The 20836-nt window shown below is 33.6% G+C and overlaps 2 protein-coding genes across 2 annotated transcripts; one reads left to right on the forward strand and one right to left on the reverse strand.

The window, feature by feature from the left end:
* Nucleotides 1-3053: 3053 nt before the first annotated feature.
* LOC145071144 (uncharacterized) lies at nucleotides 3054-5968 on the forward strand. Its single transcript, XM_079018053.1, has 7 exons — nucleotides 3054-3222; nucleotides 3321-3544; nucleotides 4263-4348; nucleotides 4436-4582; nucleotides 4674-4797; nucleotides 4964-5247; nucleotides 5692-5968. Exons 2-7 carry the CDS (start codon nucleotides 3337-3339, stop codon nucleotides 5782-5784), a joined length of 942 nt encoding a protein of 313 aa, XP_078874179.1. The 5' UTR covers nucleotides 3054-3222; nucleotides 3321-3336; the 3' UTR covers nucleotides 5785-5968.
* Nucleotides 5969-6121: 153 nt separating this feature from the next.
* On the reverse strand, nucleotides 6122-10979 carry LOC145071143 (potassium channel AKT1-like). Its single transcript, XM_079018052.1, has 9 exons — nucleotides 10683-10979; nucleotides 9126-9491; nucleotides 8924-8981; nucleotides 8517-8834; nucleotides 8089-8334; nucleotides 7888-7986; nucleotides 7582-7800; nucleotides 7296-7490; nucleotides 6122-7197 (listed from the first exon to the last, which is right to left on the reverse strand). The coding sequence occupies exons 1-9, from the start codon at nucleotides 10892-10894 to the stop codon at nucleotides 6169-6171; spliced, it is 2742 nt and encodes a 913-aa protein (XP_078874178.1). The 5' UTR covers nucleotides 10895-10979; the 3' UTR covers nucleotides 6122-6168.
* Nucleotides 10980-20836: the final 9857 nt, after the last annotated feature.

The following is a 20836-nucleotide window of genomic DNA, read 5'->3' on the forward strand; positions in this document are numbered from 1 at the left end:
TATCGGTCCAAATTGATCCAGCTCCGGTTCAAGTCAATATACTCAATTACATAATTTTTTTCTAACTGAAACACGGTTTAAACCTGAATAAATTCAGTTCAAAACCATTTTTGGAATTCTAAAAGTTAACTGGACACTTATCAATATAGACAATCTCACTAAATAATACCTTCAAAATCCTACAAAGGTAGGCATGCGGAAGTTCTCATGGTTTGGTCCCTTTGAAACATTTCACAACATTTCATATTTATAGATGAGGAAACATTCCCTTGTTTACTCTCACCATCGATGTGGGATGAAGACATTGTAATAAAACACTCTTTCTTGTTTATAGAACATTATTTAACTTATTTATAATATTATTGTAAAAAAATTGAAAAGTCATGGGAGTTTCAAATGAATGTGGTGAAAGGAAGTTAAAAAAGGGGTTTTCAAATGCATGAGATTCAAGAAAAAATGCTAGCTTTATAAATATGTATGATATATATATATATATATATATATATATATATATATATATATATATATATATATATATATATATCAAGTATTCAATTTGCTTAGACGCCTTATGCGTTTATTATTTGTGTTCCTGATAATTGTGTTAAATGAGATAATGATTTTTACTTGCATTAAATTATATATGTATTTTATCTTACTTATATTGTATCGGGTAAAAAAGGTAGAGAGATAAAAGAGATAGTATATATGGTGAGAGACCATGCCAGAGATAGAAGAGTGGTTATAGACCATACCAGATAAAATAGTGGTGAGAGACCGTGCCAGAGATAGAATAGCGGTGAGAGACCATACTAGAGAAAATAGTGGTGAGAGACCATACAAGAGAAAATAGTAGTGAGCGACCATGCCTAACTAAGAGCGGTCATCTAGCAGAGTATTGATGATAACCATAAACTCTTCTAAACAATTCAGTGGAACACTAGCATACTCATAATTTGTAGGTGTTACTGAATCATACTATCAGGATGTATGGATTGTGTTTTTATTTGAGTACTTTATCCTCCTAATTGTTGCCTTGTTGATGTGTATTAAGGAATCCCCGATGCTATATTATCTACTCGTTGTTACATAGATTCTCTAGGATAGGTCCCTCGAGATTATCATTTAGGATCAAAGAGTGAGAATAACGGGAATGAGTAATCCGGATTAATATGTTTGGTGTGTTATATATACTTAAAACAATATAATAATAATATTGTGGGTTGGAAACTCAATGTGCTCATCAGGCTCTCAAGTCTGACCTTTTCAGTTTTCTTGTATCACAGGACCCATTGAGAAATTCAAGGAGTATAGGTCATTAGTGCAATGAGTTATTGTAAGGCTTGTAATAATTATGTTTGTGCTTATGTTTCTTGTATCAGTTATAACATCCCAAAGTTTATAATAATCAACAAAAACATTTTTATGAAAATACTTTTTATGGACAAATTCCGCATTTATAAATAAATTATGTTTTAAAAATAACATAAATAAAACGGTCTTTTTTGGTTGGGAAAATTAAGGATGTCACATAAAAATAGAAATTCTAGTATTCTAAAAATATAAAAATATTCAAAAGATAAAAGCATAACCCGACTTTACTACCCCGACTTTACTACCGAAATGTTAAAAAATATCAAAACTGCAACTTTTTGAAACCATGTATCAGCAACTTACCGCTTTTCAAAAAACACAAGGACCATACTGAAAATTTGACAATATTAACTTCGACTCAAAATAAAAGTTCTACAACTAACCACTAACTTTTTTGGATGAATGTTCATAAATAAATAAAAAATGAATCTAGGTAGAAGATTTATCTATATTTAGAAAATTCATTTCCCGTGGGGAAATATCGGCCTTCCTTCACTAACAAAAAAACATGTTTACTATAAATAGAGAAATTGTAATAAATATGATAGTTTTAGAGATCATGATAACGATCTGATAGTATTAAAAGGAAAAAGATTTTAACATATTATTTTTTTAATAATGATCAAACGGGTTAAATAAAATAAAATAAAATAATGTCTAATTTTATTTAAACACTTTCCAGAAAATAGTAAAAGTTTAGTCCAATTACAGAAGAAAAAAAAGAGATTTTAGTATTTTGCAAACATGCCTACGAAAATCTATGAGAATTTTTTTTATTTTTTTTTATTTTGTAGATGAAAACTACAAAGTTAAGTTTTTTTTTTTTGTTGTGAAAATGGTTTTTGAAAAATTCACCAACACATATAGACTTCATCCTTTTTTTTTTTTGAATTTTTAAATTTCTTTTTTTGTATTTTTATAGATAGAACCCACGTTTTACATACGGAAAAATTAGATTTTTTTTTTTCAAAATGATATCGTTTTGGTTGCAACATCATTTTTTAGATGAGTGTCATTATTTAATAGGCGTGTCATTATTTCATAGGTGGTTGTCAATTTTGTATATATTATCTGTTAAATTTATAGTTCTTTTGATAATTAGGTTAATTTTTACTATTTTTTTCAAATTTATTATGATTAAACTTATTTATATTTTTCTTTAAACAAAAACATACTAATATGCTGCATTTTCTTTTTCTTGGCTTAAAAGTAAAGCTTCCAACCCAATGTATCTTGGAAAGCTTGGTTTTTAAACCCATTGTAATTGGTGTTGTTTTTTTAATTCTAGTGTTTTGTTAGAATTTTAATATAAGTATTTACCTTTTAAAAAAACAAACTAATATGTATAACTTTGCCTAAGGTACATTCAAATATATATATATATATATATATATATATATATATATATATATATATATATATATATATATATAATCAAATCGTTTATAAGAAATGTTATATTTATTAAAGATATAACTTTGCATTATACATAAATTAACAAAACATAAACATAAATAAAGGATGGAAGAATCAATCAAGAGATAAGTTTGAGAAAAAGAAATAGTTGTAAATAAATAAATAAAAAAAAGAATATACTTTTAACAATATATATTTATTTATAGACGAAAATAGTATGTATTTGGGGAAAAGCGGATATAAATAGATAACAGATGAGTGCCCACATCCCATGTAGCAGCAGTCGGTTCCATGAGCTGACGGGGCTGTTCAACATTTTCTATCACCATCTTCTTCAATTCCCCACCCAATACACATTTATGCAAGTCTTAGGTTAATCACTTTGAACTGTTCATACTACTGTTTCATGATCACTACTTCAGTATAAGCTTGGTACTTCACTTTCCGTTCTCATTATCTTATATTCTTATGTGATTTTGATCGTTAGTTTAACAATCTGCGAATTTTTTGTGCTTCCGTCGATTAATTAGGTTAAAATCTGCGAAAATGGCCGGAGAAATTGAGCTGGAAGCAAGCGGTTTCATAAACCCTAGCGATACGGATCCTCTACTTCAGAATCACCAAAATGCTGCTTCTGGTTCATCGTCGTTGGCAGCGGCGGCGGGTTTGGGTTCTACTGAGATTACGTGTGAAGATGTTGAAGCTGGATCGATAACCACTTGCCGTATCTGCCTTGAATGCGACGGCGAGGAAGGTGAATGTTATATTTTATTTTTTCATAAATAGTGAAATCGATAAGTTCATAAAGAGCACAATTCAGTTTTAGAGTTTTCTACTTCTCATTGATTAAATTCGCATAAATTTACTTATGCTCTTCTGAAACGAGTTTGAAGTCGTTACTTCACAATCGGTGTGATGTTGAACATTTTACATATATTCTCTAAATACATGGAAATCAGAAAATGCTTAAAGTGCTTCTATGATCAAATGTGTACATTTGTGTTAAAGTTTTTACTCCTATATCTTACTGATGTACTTAAAATGACTTGACAAAATCAGTCTAGATTTGCTTGCTGCATATATCATGTCTCTAAATTGCTCTACGAAGGGATTCATTTTGCTAAATTTGGCTTCTCTTTCAAATGATTCTTACTATAATTGTCGATCCCAAATTGCTATCGATCAAGTTTTATAATGCTTTTATCATAAGACAAGTTATTAAATTATCTAGTGTAATAAAGAGAATTTGAGTCCCCCTTGTCCCTCTTTAATTTGTTAACGTCTCTTCTCTCCAATCCCCAAATTGTAAGAGACACAACACTGTAAGAAAGTTATTCAATTTGTTTGATGACTAGTGGTATATCAGGATTATATAGTGTCAATTTCTAATCTTTGGTACTATTAACTTCTATTTTTAGTAAGAAATATCTCCGATTCCATAACAATTCCTCATTAATTCTTTCTTTTTGTAGATGATGATCTGATATCTCCATGCATGTGCAAAGGCACACAGCAGTTTGTTCATCGTGCATGCCTTGACCACTGGCGATCTGTCAAGGTGATGAATGACAATTACTAATTATCACCCTAAATTTATCAAGAATTATTTTACAATTTTTTTTTTACATTTGTTACTTTTAAACAGGAAGGATTTGCCTTTTCTCATTGCATGACTTGCAAAGCTCAGTTTCATCTTCAAGTTGTTGAGTTGAAAGACAACTCATGGCGCAAGATTAAGTTCAGGCTATTTGTTGCTAGGGATGTCTTCCTTGTCTTTTTAGCTGTTCAAACTGTGAGAAAATCTTCATTTTTCTTTTTCTTTTTCTTCCAAATTTAATTCATAGTATTTTTTTTAAGTAATCATACAACATTAACTGATGCAGGTGATTGGACTGATTGGAGGTGTTGCATACATTGTGGACAAAGATGGATCTTTCAGAACTTCTTTTAGCGACAGCTGGGATCGAATTTTATCAACTCATCCTCTACCATTCTACTATTGTGTAGGTACGTGTTTTGTAAATACGCAAATCTTGAAGGTGAGAATCTATTCAAATACAGTAAAAAATCTAAGACATATGCTGTAATTAAAAACCAATGAAATTACATTGCTATTTCTCTCATTTATTGATTTAGTGATTGAAGTATTGTTATATATGTAATATGAAAACAGGGGTGATTGGTTTTTTTGTGGTGGTTGGGTTTATTGGGGTGATAGTTCATTGTACATCTCTGAACAATGATCCGCGAATGGCTGGGTGTCAAAACTGCTGTTTTGGGTGGGGAATTTTGGACTGTTTTCCTGCATCAATGGAAGCGTGTTTGGCTTTGGTTATCGTTTTCATTGTTATATTCATCATACTTGGAATTGCCTATGGCTTTCTTGCTGCCACCATGGTTATACAAAGGATCTGGCAAAGGCACTACCATATCCTCACCAAAAAAGAACTTACCCAGGTACATACTACCTACTACCTAATCTTCTTAAATGCCCATAAATGAGTTTAACATTTTTGTTATTTTTTATGACTTTACCGATTTTGATATTTACATTAACAATTAATTGTACTTTATGAAACAATAATAACATTTAAATCTACAACGTTTATATATAAGTAACAATTATTTTTAGATTAAAAAACGTTTACTCAAACACGTTTGTTATGTCCTATATACATCAGTATTATTTTTATTAGATTAGATGTTTTTATAAATTATTTGTAGTCGATGTGACAACAGGGGGGGGGGGACCTTTTTCGAAAAAAATGTGTAATCATCGCATTGGTGTTTTTCATTATCGTTAATGGCCACTTTCAAAGAAAAGAGTAGATAATTCTAAAATCCAATTCATATTTTTTGTTTTGTTGAATCCTTCTTTTTCTTTTTCTTTTTCTGATATAGGAGTACGTAGTGGAGGATCTTCATGGACGTTACTCCCCTCCAAAACTCGATCCAGAACATGCAGACCGCCTTAGGATGCTCAAGCTTTTGTAAATTCCCCTACACACATACACATATATAATAATAATAATAATAATAATAATAATAATATTAAGTCTGGTTTTTTCTTAAGGTTAGGTAGTTTAAATACCAGTGCTTTTACAAAAGCTATATACTATAAAGTCCTCCGTCTTGTTATATAATATAAACATCAATATATGATCGTTTGAGTTGTCTATCTGTGTTTTCTAAATGCACTTCATACAAATGTATCCATTTTCGATACAAAAGAACAAAGCAGAAACAACAGAGAATGTTACTATTGATTGATATTATATCATATATGTGAGGTTATCTGTTAGGAAAAAAGTTAAAAATCTACCCAAAAAGATATAATAAACAATTAATGAGATTAGAATTTGATAAATCTTGATGGTGTTATCTTAGATTTTCACCATCTTGTTGTTCACTCATCCGGTTTGCATCACTCACAAATACCAAATGATCACCATCTCTAACAACATCTATTTCATCTACTTCCGCCCCTTCTTTATTCACAACCCTCGCCCCCAAAAAACCATACTTTTTCAACCCAATTTCAACCAACTCCTCAAACGTCTTCGGTAACATAACAAGCTTGCCCGAAACATCACCTTTCTCCGGGCAGCTCACAACAATCCTGCCCGGATTCTCCTTCTCCTTCTCCTTCTCTCTCCACCCACCCCCAATGCTTGTAGGCTTAGGGGACACCAAATCTATACTATTCTCACCTTCTCTTTTATTTGACATAATACCAAAAAGCGAATTATGGAAATTATCACTTCTACGCCTCCGCCTTGACCTGGTCCATGACCCTGACCCTGACCCTGGCCCGTCGTCTGTATCCGGTCCTGCCCGGGTCATCGTGGGCTCGCTTTTAAACCGCCCGAGAAATTGTACATGTGGCGCATGATGCGCCCGTGTGTCTTCAGGAATGGAAACAAGTGGTACAGGTGGTGGTTTTGTCAACTGGTGGTCAACTATTACGGATTGGAAAAGCGTCTTGATATCTTCATGTCCTTGTTGGTCCGCCAAGTCTCGTGGGGTCCACCCGTGACCGTCTACTTGGTCAATATTAGCTCCTTGACTTAATAGAAACTTCACCATCTCAACATTGCCTTCACTGACAGCAACATGAAGAGCCGTCAGGCCGTCATTTTTAGGACATGTCACATCACCTCCATATTGGATGATCTTTTTGAGTAAATCTAGGTTGTTTTGTTCAGCCGCCATGCAAGAAAACTGGCCCACATCGCCGGAAGATAAAGTGGCGCCGTTATCCGCTAGAATTCCAATCACCGTTTCATGGCCACCAACTATCGCCTCCCATAATGGAACACTCCCTTCTGAATCTTTACAATTGGGGTCTATTCCATAATCTAGCAGTAAAAGCACACAGTTTTGACTTCCTTTTGACGCCGCTATGTGCTGAAAACAACACAAAACAAACACATGGATTAAAAAAACAGATATAAAGATTAAGTTTCATAAATGTTATGTCTCAATATATTCAGATATATGCTTACCAAAGCGGTTCTCCCATTGTTGTCGGATTCATTTGGGTCAAGACCTTTTTTAAGCAATTTGTGCAACAAAAGGTCGTCTCCTCTAAGTGTGGCAAAGCATAGACTTAAAGGCAAGTCCATCCTTCCACGTGCCAGCATGTTCTCTGTTTCCACCAACACTGTTTCCATATGTGGATCACCTACGTCTTTCAAATGCTGTTCCCATAAAAAAATACAATATAAAATCAGTTTAATGCAACCAAGTACAATGTATTAAAAAGAAAAGAATATTTAACAGTATAAAGACCTGGAGAAGATTGTTCATAATGATTGTCCCATCACCAACGTTAGCTTGAACAATGTTCAAAAAGGTGGTCCGGTTTAATCGTAATAACTGGCTTAATCTTTTGGTGCGAACTGTAAAAAGTTGTGGTCTATAACAAAGAACACCGATTTCACCACAAAGGTCACCAGGTCTTGCTTCGCCTATAACCTGTTCGACTCCGTTTTTCATAACAATCAATTCCTGATTACATAATTAAACCATTAGATACAAAACGGGAAAAAAAATCATTTACTCTTATTGAAAATAAATACGACAATAAAGACTCACCACTGCTCCTGTAACAAGTATGTAGAAATCCGTTGGTGCTTCGTTCTGCAAAATAACATCTTCCTTTGGAGGAAAATATTCTGCTTTCATTTCCGAAACCTTAAAAAAAATCATGAAGCGTTATTAATTATGAAATAAAATTTCTGTTTTAGGAAAATATATTGTATTAAAAAGTGATAGGGATATAGATATTAAACATACCAGCTGAAAAAGCAAGTCGTTGGAGACACCACGAAACAAGTAGGCGTTATCGAGAAGCGAATAGAAAAGGAAGTGAGAAATGCTTGAACGGATGGCTTTCGGGAGTGAATCAAGAGTCTCTTGTTGTTGAAGACCCTCTGAATCTGTTCTAAACTTCAAACACAAATGAGCAAGCATCTGATCTTGCAAACGAACTGGCAACTGATTTCTATGCGCAAAACTCGAAGCCGCTTGAATCGAATCCCTCTACATCAAACACAAAAACCCCAAAATAAATAAACAGATATCTGTAAGCCCTTATAAGCCCAAAGTTATCAGCTTACCAATAACTTCAAGAGCTATTGAGTAAAGTTTGTAACTTTGGGCTTAAGGTGCTACAGAATACAAATAATTCAAAAAATAGTTATTTGTCTGTTGAGATAACTTACAAATTGTCTAGTTTTACTGGTGCCATGGACAACTAAATTTGTCATATTTCCGATGAGATATGAAGTCAATCCGAGGTTGAAAAGCATGTAACATATGACAAATATCATCTCCCTTCTATTTTGAGCATGTAAATCTCCATATCCCACAGTTGTGAGAGTTGTAATTGACCAATACAAGGATGTAACATAACGAACCCCCAAACTTTCCTGTTTAAACCCTTCATTATCATACCCAATCCAAGTCCTACCCGGGTTTGGGTAATGAGCAGCAAGATAATAATAGAAACACCCCGCAGAGTGAACAGCAAATAGGGTAACCTATATGAAACACGTTATGTTAAAACACACTAACTATATATCCAAAAAAACAAACACGCGTTAAGTAGTGTCATGATAATAGTACTTACGAAAATAAGCTTCGCACATCGCACCCAAAAGTAATTGAAGTGTCTATCTTTCTCCAATCTGTAAAAAAAACAAGAAGAAATTAAACAAAAATCCAAAAAAAACTGAATTCATGTGGGCCCTCCAGAGCTATTTTATCTCAAGTGAGATGTTATAAGTACAGTGTGGGCCAGGTCAAGGATAACTAGGAAAAAAATAATGTACCTGGCAAATAAGGCGCTGACTCTACGTAAACGCCATAGTCGAAACATGTTGAACAATCCATAGGATTGTAAGGATCCGGTGGAAATCTTGTGGGCTAATTCGGAAGGAATTGTGGAAATGATATCGAATACTAGCCAAGTGCTTGTATACCTCCATGCAATTTGTTTGTGTTCATCAACCAGAAGATAGGTGTTTTTATCAAGGTAAGCTACGAAGAACGTAAGAATGATGTCAACTGCAAAGAAACTATTGACAACGTTGTCAATAATCGAAAGTGGTTTTCGTGGTTCTTCTAGAAAACCGAATTCGAATGGAGACACCCAAGCAGTGTAGAGTACAAGTACAACTAGAAATGTTTCCCATGCCCTGCAGAAGATAAATAATGTTTTTAAAAAATCCAAGACGAAATAATTAATTAATTAAGTAATTAATAGAATAGAATATGAAACGGTATATATCATCTAGATTCCCACATATGTTAATTAGAAGTTTGGTTTTACAGGCTTAAAGACACGTTGAATGCAAAGTCATTCTTTTCCACCAAAAAGAGTCAAAATTAGACGGAAGTAGAAAAAATTCTCATATCGTTTTCCTTTAATTGTCAGCTTCTGATATTAAATACAATATTAGTTCTTTACAATTTTCAAAAGAAGAATAAATGCATGAAGCGAGAAAATAGAAACATAAAAAGGAATACAACTATGACTTGTGATACCTTTTATTTTAACTTTAAATTAACTTTAAAGAACAAAGAGATTATTATTAATTATTCTTAATTTGAGGCCTTGGAGATATACTATTGAAGCCAAAAAACAAACAGCAAATCCTTTGGAATTTCTCTTCTCGTATACACCATCCATTATTCTTAAAACAACACTTTGACAACCGAATATATAATTACCTCCGTCCAAACCAAGTACTTTAATCGTGAATCTTATTAAAGTTGCCCAATATTTATGTTTCTTGTTTTACTTTGATTTTGCATACTAACAATTTAAAAGTTTATACATATTTAATACTCAATCAAGATTCTGAACGGTTTTAAGAAATTAAAATAGTAAAGCGCTCCAAAAAAACTATGATAGAATCAACGTACACATCTCTGCAATATCCGCTGAGCAGAAGATACGACTAATAATAACAAATTTCAAAACTGCAGAGATATAAATGCTTTTGCTCGTAATAATGCTATCTACTGTACAACTGATAATGCACAGCGTACAAGAAATTAAAGCAGATTGACTGTCTCGGAACTCATTACGCTATCAATGGCGGTTTCACAAAAATCGGCAAACTACGCTCTACGAAGATTCACACTGAAATTACGAACTGTTACTTCTATTTCAATTAGACTAAAATTGGCAACAAAAATCCAGTTTCAGACTGCAATTTCGTGACTATTAAACCTATCGCTGAACATACGCTCGCTCAAACTGTATGTATAACAGTAATACAGTATAAGAATGAAGAAACAGTATTCAACATAAACACAAAACAATCATAGATGATTACTTGATTCATCGAGATGATATATGATAATTATGTGTATGTATATACCTGTAACGGCGATCGTAAGGAGAGACGATGAAGTTACGAAGTTTAACACGACGATTGCTACGAGCACCGAGCGAGGGTAAAATTCCGGTGGTTAGACTGTAGTGACTGCCGTCTCTGGACATCTGTTCGAGTTCTTTGGCATCGCCACACATTGAAACCCTAAATACTCGATTCTTCTTGAGATTATTATCACTATCAAAAATTTCCGCCATCTTTAACTTCGGAATGCTCTTCTTTCTTCTTCGACTGCCTTCTATTTATATGTACAAAGCAATTGATGTGGGTCCCTACTCCCACGGTCTCCACGAGACTCTTCCTCCAAGTGTTGTTTGGGCTCTTTATTGCTTACACCAGGAAACTATAACTTTTTTTTTAATAATATTACAATAATGGTCCTTTTACTATTCCATAAATACTACTTTAGTCTTTTAATTTCGAAATTTGGTATTTTTAGTATACACATATCAACTATTATTCGATGCTTCCTCTTTGTAGAGATAGCCTGTAGTTTAATACTATAAGTTAATTATTCCTGTATTAGATATTTTAATTTAAAGTGTCAAATAATAAAGATAAAATTTTAAAAAAATTATAAATCAAAGTTTTAATTAGGAATATATTAATTTTTTTTTATAATTGTTAGTGTCAACAATATTATTCTTATTGATATATAATTGTTAATCGATACTTATACTAAAAACATCTATATACTTTCATATTGACAATGGTCTTTTTATTTCTTTAGTCACTAACTTTTGTATCATAGCTTAGGTATGAGATTGTTGATTTTTTTAACTAGTTATAGAAACTACTAAAGTTTAGAGGATTCCAACATAAAGTCATTTCATTTTAGAAAGTTAAAATCGCAAGTAATACTATATAATGGTGGTTATAGATTACCTAATTTTGTGAAAAGTAAATAACCAATGAGCAACAAAACCATGAAACTACACTCATTAGGGGACTAACATATTAAAGTAAACTTTCGACGTACCAAAGTAACAATGTGTAAAGAAATTAAAGGACTAGTTTTGTAAAGTAGTAAAACTGTGTGATGATATTAATGAGTCTTGAGAATTTTACGTTTCCAAAATCCCCTCCGTATCCGTTTCATATTTTAATATTAAATAGATTCGTAGTCAAACTGTATTAATGATACATTATTTTTGAATAGTTTTTAAACCCAGAAAAAAATGTCTCAACATAAAGTCGTCCTCCAAGTATAGTAACAATATTAACTTGTATTTACTAATAAAATAATACAAAATTAATATTAACACATATTGGTAATCAAATGATAGTAATAAATTGATAATATATATTCTAGATATTTATTAATAAAATAAAAGTAAATGTAATTTTCCGAAACTTGTCTTATAATAATTCCTAATTAGTGCATAAGAAAAGCGTAGAATTTGTTTGGGTCAAATAAAAGTTGTGTTAGAATTACTTTGGTAAAACCCCTAAAAAACAGAAATAAAAAAGTGTTATAATCTTTGTAACACCCCATAAAGATTATAAGGATTTAACCTTCTTGGCATTCTTTTTTGTCTAGCATCTTGTTCGGCGTCTTCTTTTAATAACATTGTTGATGTTCTAAAAATTTGTGTAGTATGGAGGTATCACAATCTATATTGCCAAATGGAAGTAATATGGCATTTTGATGAATTAAATGACAAATGGAAGTATGTTTTAGGTTTAAGTAATACACATTTAGGTCTGAGATATTAGTATAAGGTATATTAATGTATTAAATGACAAACGCAAGCAATATGACATTTGATGAAATATCAAAATTTTGGAACGAAATTGTGCATTTATAAACTTTGGTGATGGTTAGAAAAAGGTTATATAAGCTTGATTTTCTGAATATCTCATGTTTAAGTATTAGTTGTGTTTAGAGGAACAAATATTTGGATGTTGGAAAAAGATGAGTTTGAGAAATTGACATGTAAGTATGCCATTAGTTAGATGAAATACTAGGAAAAGAAGATTGGATTGAATGTTATAAGTTTTAACCTAATATATACTCAATCATCGAAAGTTATATGATTCTTGTTGTAATGGTGGTATCTTATTATTTTGATAAACGGCATTCAATTATAAGTTGGTTTAAATGTGAGTTCATGGGATGGATTTCTGAATGTAGGTAGAAATAGTGTGGCATGTGGTTTTAGGTTATTCGACATGCCCGTGCAACGTTTGCTTGTATAGAAACATGATCGTACTAGTTGCCAAACAACATCAAGTCAATATTGTATGTACATGCCAAATATAGATCCTTCAGATAATTACTGCTTAGATAACACCGTCGTGGAAGATTCAACTTATATTTTGGCACCATAACACCAATACATCATAAATCCAAATCACTAGTTTTGTATATTGTATTGAATTTCGATGTTATAAGCTTGTACGACTTTAGATGTTAATGATACTTTTGATCACAAAAACATGAAGAATAGTTTCATTTAGTTTATTATGTATTTGATTATAGTAATTGTTATTTCTTAAGCCAGTAAGTTCAATGATAGGGGGCATGATGGAGTAGTTAGTGATATGAATTTGTTTTCATGTTTTTTAGGATATCAAATTTAATATACTCCAAAACTACATTTAATTTCATTTAGGTTTCAAATAAAACTTGAACTCTTGACTTTAAAGAAAGAATGACAACATATTATACTGCTATACTATAAAAATTATGATATTTGTTTCAAGATATTTGTAAGAATCGGTGCACACGTCAAAAATAGTTATAGAAATATCAAAATGCTTTAATTGAATTACTAAATTTAAGAAAATAAAACATGAAATATGCTTAGTTTGCAAAGATATATATATGAGGATTGTATGATTCACGATGATATGCATAAATTATGATATACTTGTAGGAGTTGCTTTGTTAAACAAGTGTTTTGACATAAAGGGATGAATCATTATTTGTCATTCGAAAAATGCATAATTTTGAATTTTATAAAGTCTCATTTGTTAGGGTAATGGGTATGGGCAACTGGGTGGTGAGGCCACCTAAGCATCAAAAGTTTTCTTAATATCCTACTTTTTTTGTTGGGGTGATGTTCAATTTCCTCAACGTCGTTGAGGTGAAGAAATGCACAAAAAGAGAAAGCCATTGATTGGCTGGAATGGGCGTTGCAATTCGTTGGTGTTATAACATGGAATACCATAACGGGAGGCGGGGACGGTGTTCTCGGCGTTATAATGCCGTTTTTGTGTGCCACCTCAACCGATAACGGTGTTTTTATGGCCCATGCCGGGCAGTTTTACAAAATTGTGGGATGATTCACGATTGATCGAGTGTAATAACTTATTTAGAAATTTGCTTAAAGATTGTAGAAATTATTGAGTACTCCTAAATGTAGCTATTTTGATGTAAAGGGTAGTAAAAGAGGAATGTAATATAGTTAGCTAAAATGATGAGATTGTTAGCTATAGGTAGCTATTTGTGATATACTTCAATTGCATATGTGTAATAATTTTTGGCATTAATTAGACATGGAAAAAGAAATTTAAACAGTTTTTTGTATAAATTTAGAAGATAGACTTCCCATTGTGTTGTTACATTTATTTTAAATGTGTTTTCAATTTATATGCATGATTTAAATATGGAAGTTGCCAAAAAAATATAATAATGTTTTAAATAACATCACTTTATTGATTTATTGAGATTCAATAATATACTTATTTTAAGTTTTAAAGATATAAATTTCCTATAAAGTTTGTTAAAAGATACCGTTTTAGATGTTTTATGAGTGGTTGATTTTTTACGTTGTCATATTCCTTTTCTATAAAATAATCATCAATTATTAAAAAAAACACACGTCAAAAGCAATTAATCAGTTAATTGGCTAGATTATGTTATATATGAGATCGATTAAAAGATTTTTTTTTCCCCTTTTCTGTGGGGTTATATCTCAAATAGAGTAAGAGAAAAGACAAGATGGTCGAATTGTATTCAACTTTTCTTTTCAACATCGAGAGTGAAAATACTAAAATAGGTTCCGAAATGGCCAAATCGACCGAGAATAACTAAGGGTGCGTTAAGTTATGGAAAAATTTGTCATTTCTTTGGAAAAATTTCCAATAAAAAATGAAAATTTTGAAAGCACGTTTAGTTCATAAAAAATTTAAATTTTTAACAGAAAATGAAAATTTTCCGTTTTTCAAAATTAAAGGAACTTTGAAATTTTATAAAACCGATAATTATTGTTTTTCATATTTTTCTATTTCTAAAATATAAACACACACCCAACCCCACCCTCACCCTAACACCCCAACCCATCACACTTACCCAACCATTCCTACCCCACGCCACCCTCCCCATCCAAACCTACCTTATACCCACCCCATCTACCCCCTACCTGGTCAAAATATATGAATTTAGTAGATGTATTGATCTTCAGAGTTTCAAGAGTCAATCAAAAATAAACATTTTAGTTATCACTAGCACGCGACCTGAGGTTGAAAACATGTCGTGTTTGATTGACACATGCTTATTTCTGTGCACTTCTAGTTGAGTTGGCAATGCTTATGAGTTATATGTTTTCATTTAACTTCAAAAAGCAAAAGCATGTTAGTCAGTGAAAGTACATTGATCAATATATGTGAGTTGCTAACAACATGGAAGCAATGGTAGACCCTTATGCTACTAGAGTGCAAGAAATTTAGAATAACGAAGTTTAGTCCATGAAGGAAAGCTAAATTTGAATTTGGTTTTGTCCTAAACTTTGTCTTATGATTGTAGGTTGGAAATGATATATTCACATGGATGAGAGTGTATGCACCATAAAATATAGGTGGAAAAGTTTTCGCTCTAGTTCATGAGAATGACTGTGAGGAAATACTTTTGTTGATAAACTGAAGATCCGATAAAGATTAATATGGATATTGGTAATGTTAATCGCATTCTCAAATTCATAATATGATTATGAAATCCCTCTTCATATTTCGAATTTTGAGGAATGGTAAGGAATTGTTTGAACTTGCAAGACATATATCTGTAAGTTCTGAAAGGGTTCAAATACACACATATGCTATCCAATGAAGGTGTATAAGCACAAGAAGTCTAGTTAGAGTGTAACACCCCGAGTTCAGGAGTGTAAGTTCAGGGTTCAAAGGGAAAATGTGAATGGGCAACTCGGCGAGTCCATGGGTGGACTCGGCAAGTAGGGTCGCGATTCTGGTCGCGTGTTAAGTGGCCAACTCGGCGAGTAGGCGGCTGGACTCGGCGAGTTGGTGCTGTGTGGAGAAAACCCTAATTTCGGGGGATGAGCCCTATATAAAGGACATTATACCCTCTCCCCAGCCTCTTTACCCTCTCTTGAAGTCCAGAAAACCCTAATGCGCGTTTGTGAGTGATTTGAGAGCATTTGAACCTTGGAGAAGAGATTTTGGAAGGGATCTTGGAGAGTTAAGAGGCTTGGAGCAAGGGGCTTTGCAAGGATTCGGATTTCCCTTCTGTTGGAGCTTTATTTTGAGGTATTATTTCGTTGCTTGGGCTGTTATTCTTCTAGATTCATCATTTTGGAGTTTTTGGAAAGCAAAGCTTGTGATATTTTGAGTTTGGAGGTTAGATCTGAGGTTGCTACCTCAGATCTGGAATGGAGAAGGTCTAGAGTGCATTAAAGTCCCTGTTCTTGAGTGGTTGGTGAAGCCATCTTGTCCCAAACCCTAACCCTAGAGTGTTATATGCTTAGATCTCTTTGGATTCACGTAAAGTTTGCCACTTTACGTGATGGATGGGTTGTAGAAGGGTAGATCTATGGTTTGGATCATCTGCATGGCCTGGAAAGCTTCTGCATGTATTAAGATCTAGGGGTACTCGGCGAGTCACAAGGGTGTACTCGGCGAGTTGCTTGAAGATGGGCAGGAACTCGACGAGTTGGAAGAACAACTCGGCGAGTTGGTTGAAGATAGCCTTGGACTCGGCAAGTCTGTTCTTGGACTCGGAGAGTCTGGTCATGAGGTCCTAACCTTCTTCTGGTTGAGCCGTGAATCGGTGAGTCAAGGGAGGTCTCGGTGAGTTGAGTGCGAGGGGACTCAGAGTTGTGGGACTCGGCGAGTCTCAGGGTGACTCGGCGAGTTGAGTCGTGGATTGGGAAGTTTTGAGCATTGGGACTCGACGAGTCAGTGGGTTGACTCGGCGAGTAGAGTCAGTCAGGAAGTTGACTTTGACTTTGACCAAGGGTTGATCAGTTAACTTTCAGGGGCATTTTTGGTAATTATTGGCAATTTTTTTGAGTTCAGTGTTTTGGTGTTGGCTAGTGGTGGAGATCGTGTCAGTGGTCGGAAAAGCTTGGTCTTATCTCTTTAGTCAATAGTTGCAGGTGAGTTATCCTCACTATATCGACAGGGTCTACGGCGCCAAGGCCGACCCTTTATCGGATTGTGATCCGGGTATCGTTGTTATGTTATTGCTTTGCTATGTTGCATCCTGGTAGTTAGGATGGTTTATGCTAGTGACCGGTTAGGTCGGTATCCTGGTTAGGATGGTGTTATGCTATGTGATATGCTAGATCGGTTTGGTTGGATGTGAATTGTTATATGATTGAATGTTTATGTGCACATGGTTGTTGGACTGGGGTTGGGTTGAGGCGGGTCCTGCTTTGTGCTGTAGGCCAACATACCCTGGGCGGACCGGTTATACCAAAGGCCCAGCGAGCGGTCCGGATAGGCTGTAGGCCCCAAGAGGGCGGACCAGACGTGCCGAGGCTCGGAGAGTGGACCAGGCCGACTGAAGGCCCAGTACGGGCGGACCAGTCATACTGTAGACTTAGAGAGTGGACCAGGTGGATTGAAGGCCTGGTGCGGGCGGACCAATCACACTATAGACTCGATGTATATGGATAGACTCGGAGGGTGGACCAGGTGGACTGAAGGCCGGTGCGGTGGACCAGTCACACAGTAGACCCGAAGTGCATGGATGTTCTGTGTTCTGTTCTGATATGGCATGTTGTGCATGTATGGTACATGTGGTTGGTATTTTGGGGGTATCTCACTAAGCTTTCGGGCTTACAGTTGTGGTTTAATGTTTTTTTAGGTTCTTCAGGAGACCGTGGCAAGGCAAAGGCGTGATCGTACCGCTCCTCATGATTATGTTTTATGATGTGGTTCTGGGAAGACTCTGATAATAATTGTATTGAAAATCTTTTTGTAATAACTTAATGAAACTGGGTTATTTTTGAAAAGTTTAAATTGGTTGAAATTTTTAGAGCGTTACATGGAGACTTAGCGAAGGATCGTGTAACAAAAATATGTACTTCAGTAAGAAAGTCAAGGGCATTGATTTCTAGAAGTCCAGTTGATTTCTGGGTTCATGTTAAAGTTAGTGGAAGCAGAATTGTTATGCTAGTATTGCATGTTGACAATACTGTTCGTAGGGAACAACATTTTCAATTTGCAAATTGCAAAGTTTGGGAATTATTTCACTATAGTATACTTAAGGGGGAGGGCACTCATACTTTGTTTCTATTCTAAAGGTTTAGATCGTATAGTTTAATAGAACTTAGTCATAGACATATATGAATATCGTGTTGAAATGGTTCAACATAGAAATTCCATATATGGAAATATTATAGCAAGAGATTGAACATATATCATATCCTTATATAAGATATGATGATTCGAGTCCCATATGCTTTAGATATAGGATCAATTACATATGCTATAATATTCAATTATTCTAATTTTTCAAATGCTCGGAGAATTGTGAGAAGAAGGATTAGAATTTTGTGTGACTAAAGTTGTTAAACAACTGTCAAAAACATTATAAGGTTACACCAAAAGACTGGTTGCTTGTGGATAGCTGGAAATATGATATTAATTTTGACGGACCATAGTGACATGATTATGGATTGAGAGGATTCTTGATTAGAATTGATGGTCATATAGGAATATGGAAATGTTTCATAATGGGAGATGGTTGAAAGGTATACATGTGATTTGGAAACTTTAATCCAAGAGAACTGTTAAAGGAGTGTACCTTGAATTTGAATCTTCATTACTATGAAATTGTTTCTAGTAACAAAGTTCGAATGGGATATTCTGTAATATCGAAGTCTCAGTCTTTGAGACTTTGGAATCTTGATATCTCAGGAGATTAATGCATGATAAGTTGGAATTCCATCACATCCTGGATAGTTATAAGAATTTGGAATTGTGAAATGAGCATCATTGGAATAATGTTTGGTTGATCTGTTCACAAAGGAAGGACCTTAGAGAGGCATAGTATGCATGTTCATAACATGCCATGACTGATGTTTAATTCAAGTGGTTAGTTGATCACTCGAAACATTTTACAATGAATAAAATCATAATTATTATGGTGATTAAATAATAGAGATTTTTTTTATATTCAACAGGTTTGAGACCATAGTTAATTAGTTTATTATTGTGTTCCACTTTGCATGTTTTACTTCCTAAATGATTTGATTATTCAAAATTCTACAGTCGCTCATACTTTTGGAATTAAGTAGTGAATTAAGTAGTGAATTAAGAGTGTCATGAATCGAATAGTAGATTATCTATAAGGATTAGACAATGCAATAAGATTGCTATAGTGTTCATGAGTATTTAGAAAAATGGGGATTTTAAGTATCGGATAAATCCACGCTCAGAGAATTACTTCATGGATTCTATCACAAGTAATTGTGAGATGATAATATCTTTTATTCATAAATGGAGATATATGAGTTGTAATTTACAAGTCGGTTGTGTATTGGTATTGCGAAAACGCATCAGTAATGTGATGTCATAAGACATAGTATCATGCATAATTTCGTGAGTAAAAGATAGAAGCATATAAGTCGAAGTTTATTAATTACTTTCACCCTAACAAGAAAAGAATTATCTTTGGGCCCCTCGATGATTTGTTGTTGACATCTGAAGTGCTTGGCCGAGCCCAGACTGAATTGACGTGTTCAATTAGTAGTCTGAATTCAATTGTCATAAATTGGGAAATCAGGAAACAGACTCTTGGACTATGTGATTGATTTTGATCCATGCCTCATTTCCATACAATATCTTGTAGACCGAAGGAATATTTGATCACTTATCTTAGGGTCAATGTCTGATTAGATCAGAGTTTGACAATGGCTTTGGAAAGCACTTGTTGTTTGGTTATACTTGTAATTGTAGTTATACACTTATCCAAGTGGAAGATTGTTGGATTAAGGTGTCTAAGCTCATAACTAAATTGTAAAGAACTTGCGAATAGAAACAAAGTCATTTTTGGGTTGCACTCGTAACCAGAGATAGCTAGAAATATTATTGGGAGAGTGAGAAAAACAATTTGTTAATATATTATGTGATTGATATATTAATTGGAAATAGATAATTAATATGTTAATTTGTTAAATTAATAAATTTACATGAGATCAATGGTTAAATAATTGACTTTTTAATTTATATGGTTGATAAATTAATAAGAAATCAATTAGAATTAATTAATTATTAATCATAATTAATCAGGAATTAATTTGGGATTAATTGGAATTAACTAAAAGGTGCAAATGGTGAACTGTAATTGTTCAATAGTTGAACAAAAGAAGTTATTCTAGAACCCTCCATGGCATGGACGGCTTCAGAGGGGTTCTTAGGGTTTCTGGAAGCCTCTTGGATGCAGATCATGAATAGATTTAAATTGGCATTAAATCTATTATTTAATTAATTCAAATCTAACTTTGCCTGCAAGTTACCTAAACTATAAACAGGACCCCTTGGCTCATTATTTTCGTTCATACCTTTATCACAAGGCTTACGGATGAAATTTCCTTCTCCTCCCTCTCTTTCCTCGTCATTCTAGGGTTTCTAGGGTTTTGGGTACAAACCATTAGAGACACTAAACTTTTGGTGCTTGTTCTAACGACTCAAAAATCACAACAAATTTAAACTTTTAAAAACAACCCATGGTCATAAAATGTTTACAAAATGATTGTTTCCAAATTATTTATCCATATAAGAGTATCCCAAAATCATAAAACCATAAACAAACGATGTGTACGATCATGCCTTCGACTTCCTGTGATTATTAGAAGTATCTGAAACAATAAACTAAAAACCGTAATCCAAAGCTTAGTGAGTTCTCCCAAAGTATCACCACACATAACATATCAAACAACAACATGCATAACCGA

The sequence above is a fragment of the Lactuca serriola genome, chromosome 8, assembly GCF_051521515.1.
Source record: "Lactuca serriola cultivar US96UC23 chromosome 8, Lser_US96UC23_V15, whole genome shotgun sequence".
Classification (NCBI taxonomy): Eukaryota; Viridiplantae; Streptophyta; class Magnoliopsida; order Asterales; family Asteraceae; genus Lactuca; species Lactuca serriola.

What these genes read in the sequence shown, in the direction of transcription:
- LOC145071143 (XM_079018052.1), bottom strand. Translation starts at nt 10,894, where the DNA reads ATGGCGGAAATTTTTGATAGTGATAATAATCTCAAGAAGAATCGAGTA. An exon ending in CCTTACGATCGCCGTTACAG is followed by an intron (nt 9,492 to 10,682) that starts GTATATACATAC and finishes TATCTTCTGCAG; the next exon opens with GGCATGGGAAACATTTCTAG. An exon ending in TACTTGTTACAGGAGCAGTG is followed by an intron (nt 7,801 to 7,887) that starts GTGAGTCTTTAT and finishes TTATGTAATCAG; the next exon opens with GAATTGATTGTTATGAAAAA.
- LOC145071144 (XM_079018053.1), top strand. Translation starts at nt 3,337, where the DNA reads ATGGCCGGAGAAATTGAGCTGGAAGCAAGCGGTTTCATAAACCCTAGC. An exon ending in TGAATGCGACGGCGAGGAAG is followed by an intron (nt 3,545 to 4,262) that starts GTGAATGTTATA and finishes TTCTTTTTGTAG; the next exon opens with ATGATGATCTGATATCTCCA. An exon ending in ACCACTGGCGATCTGTCAAG is followed by an intron (nt 4,349 to 4,435) that starts GTGATGAATGAC and finishes ACTTTTAAACAG; the next exon opens with GAAGGATTTGCCTTTTCTCA.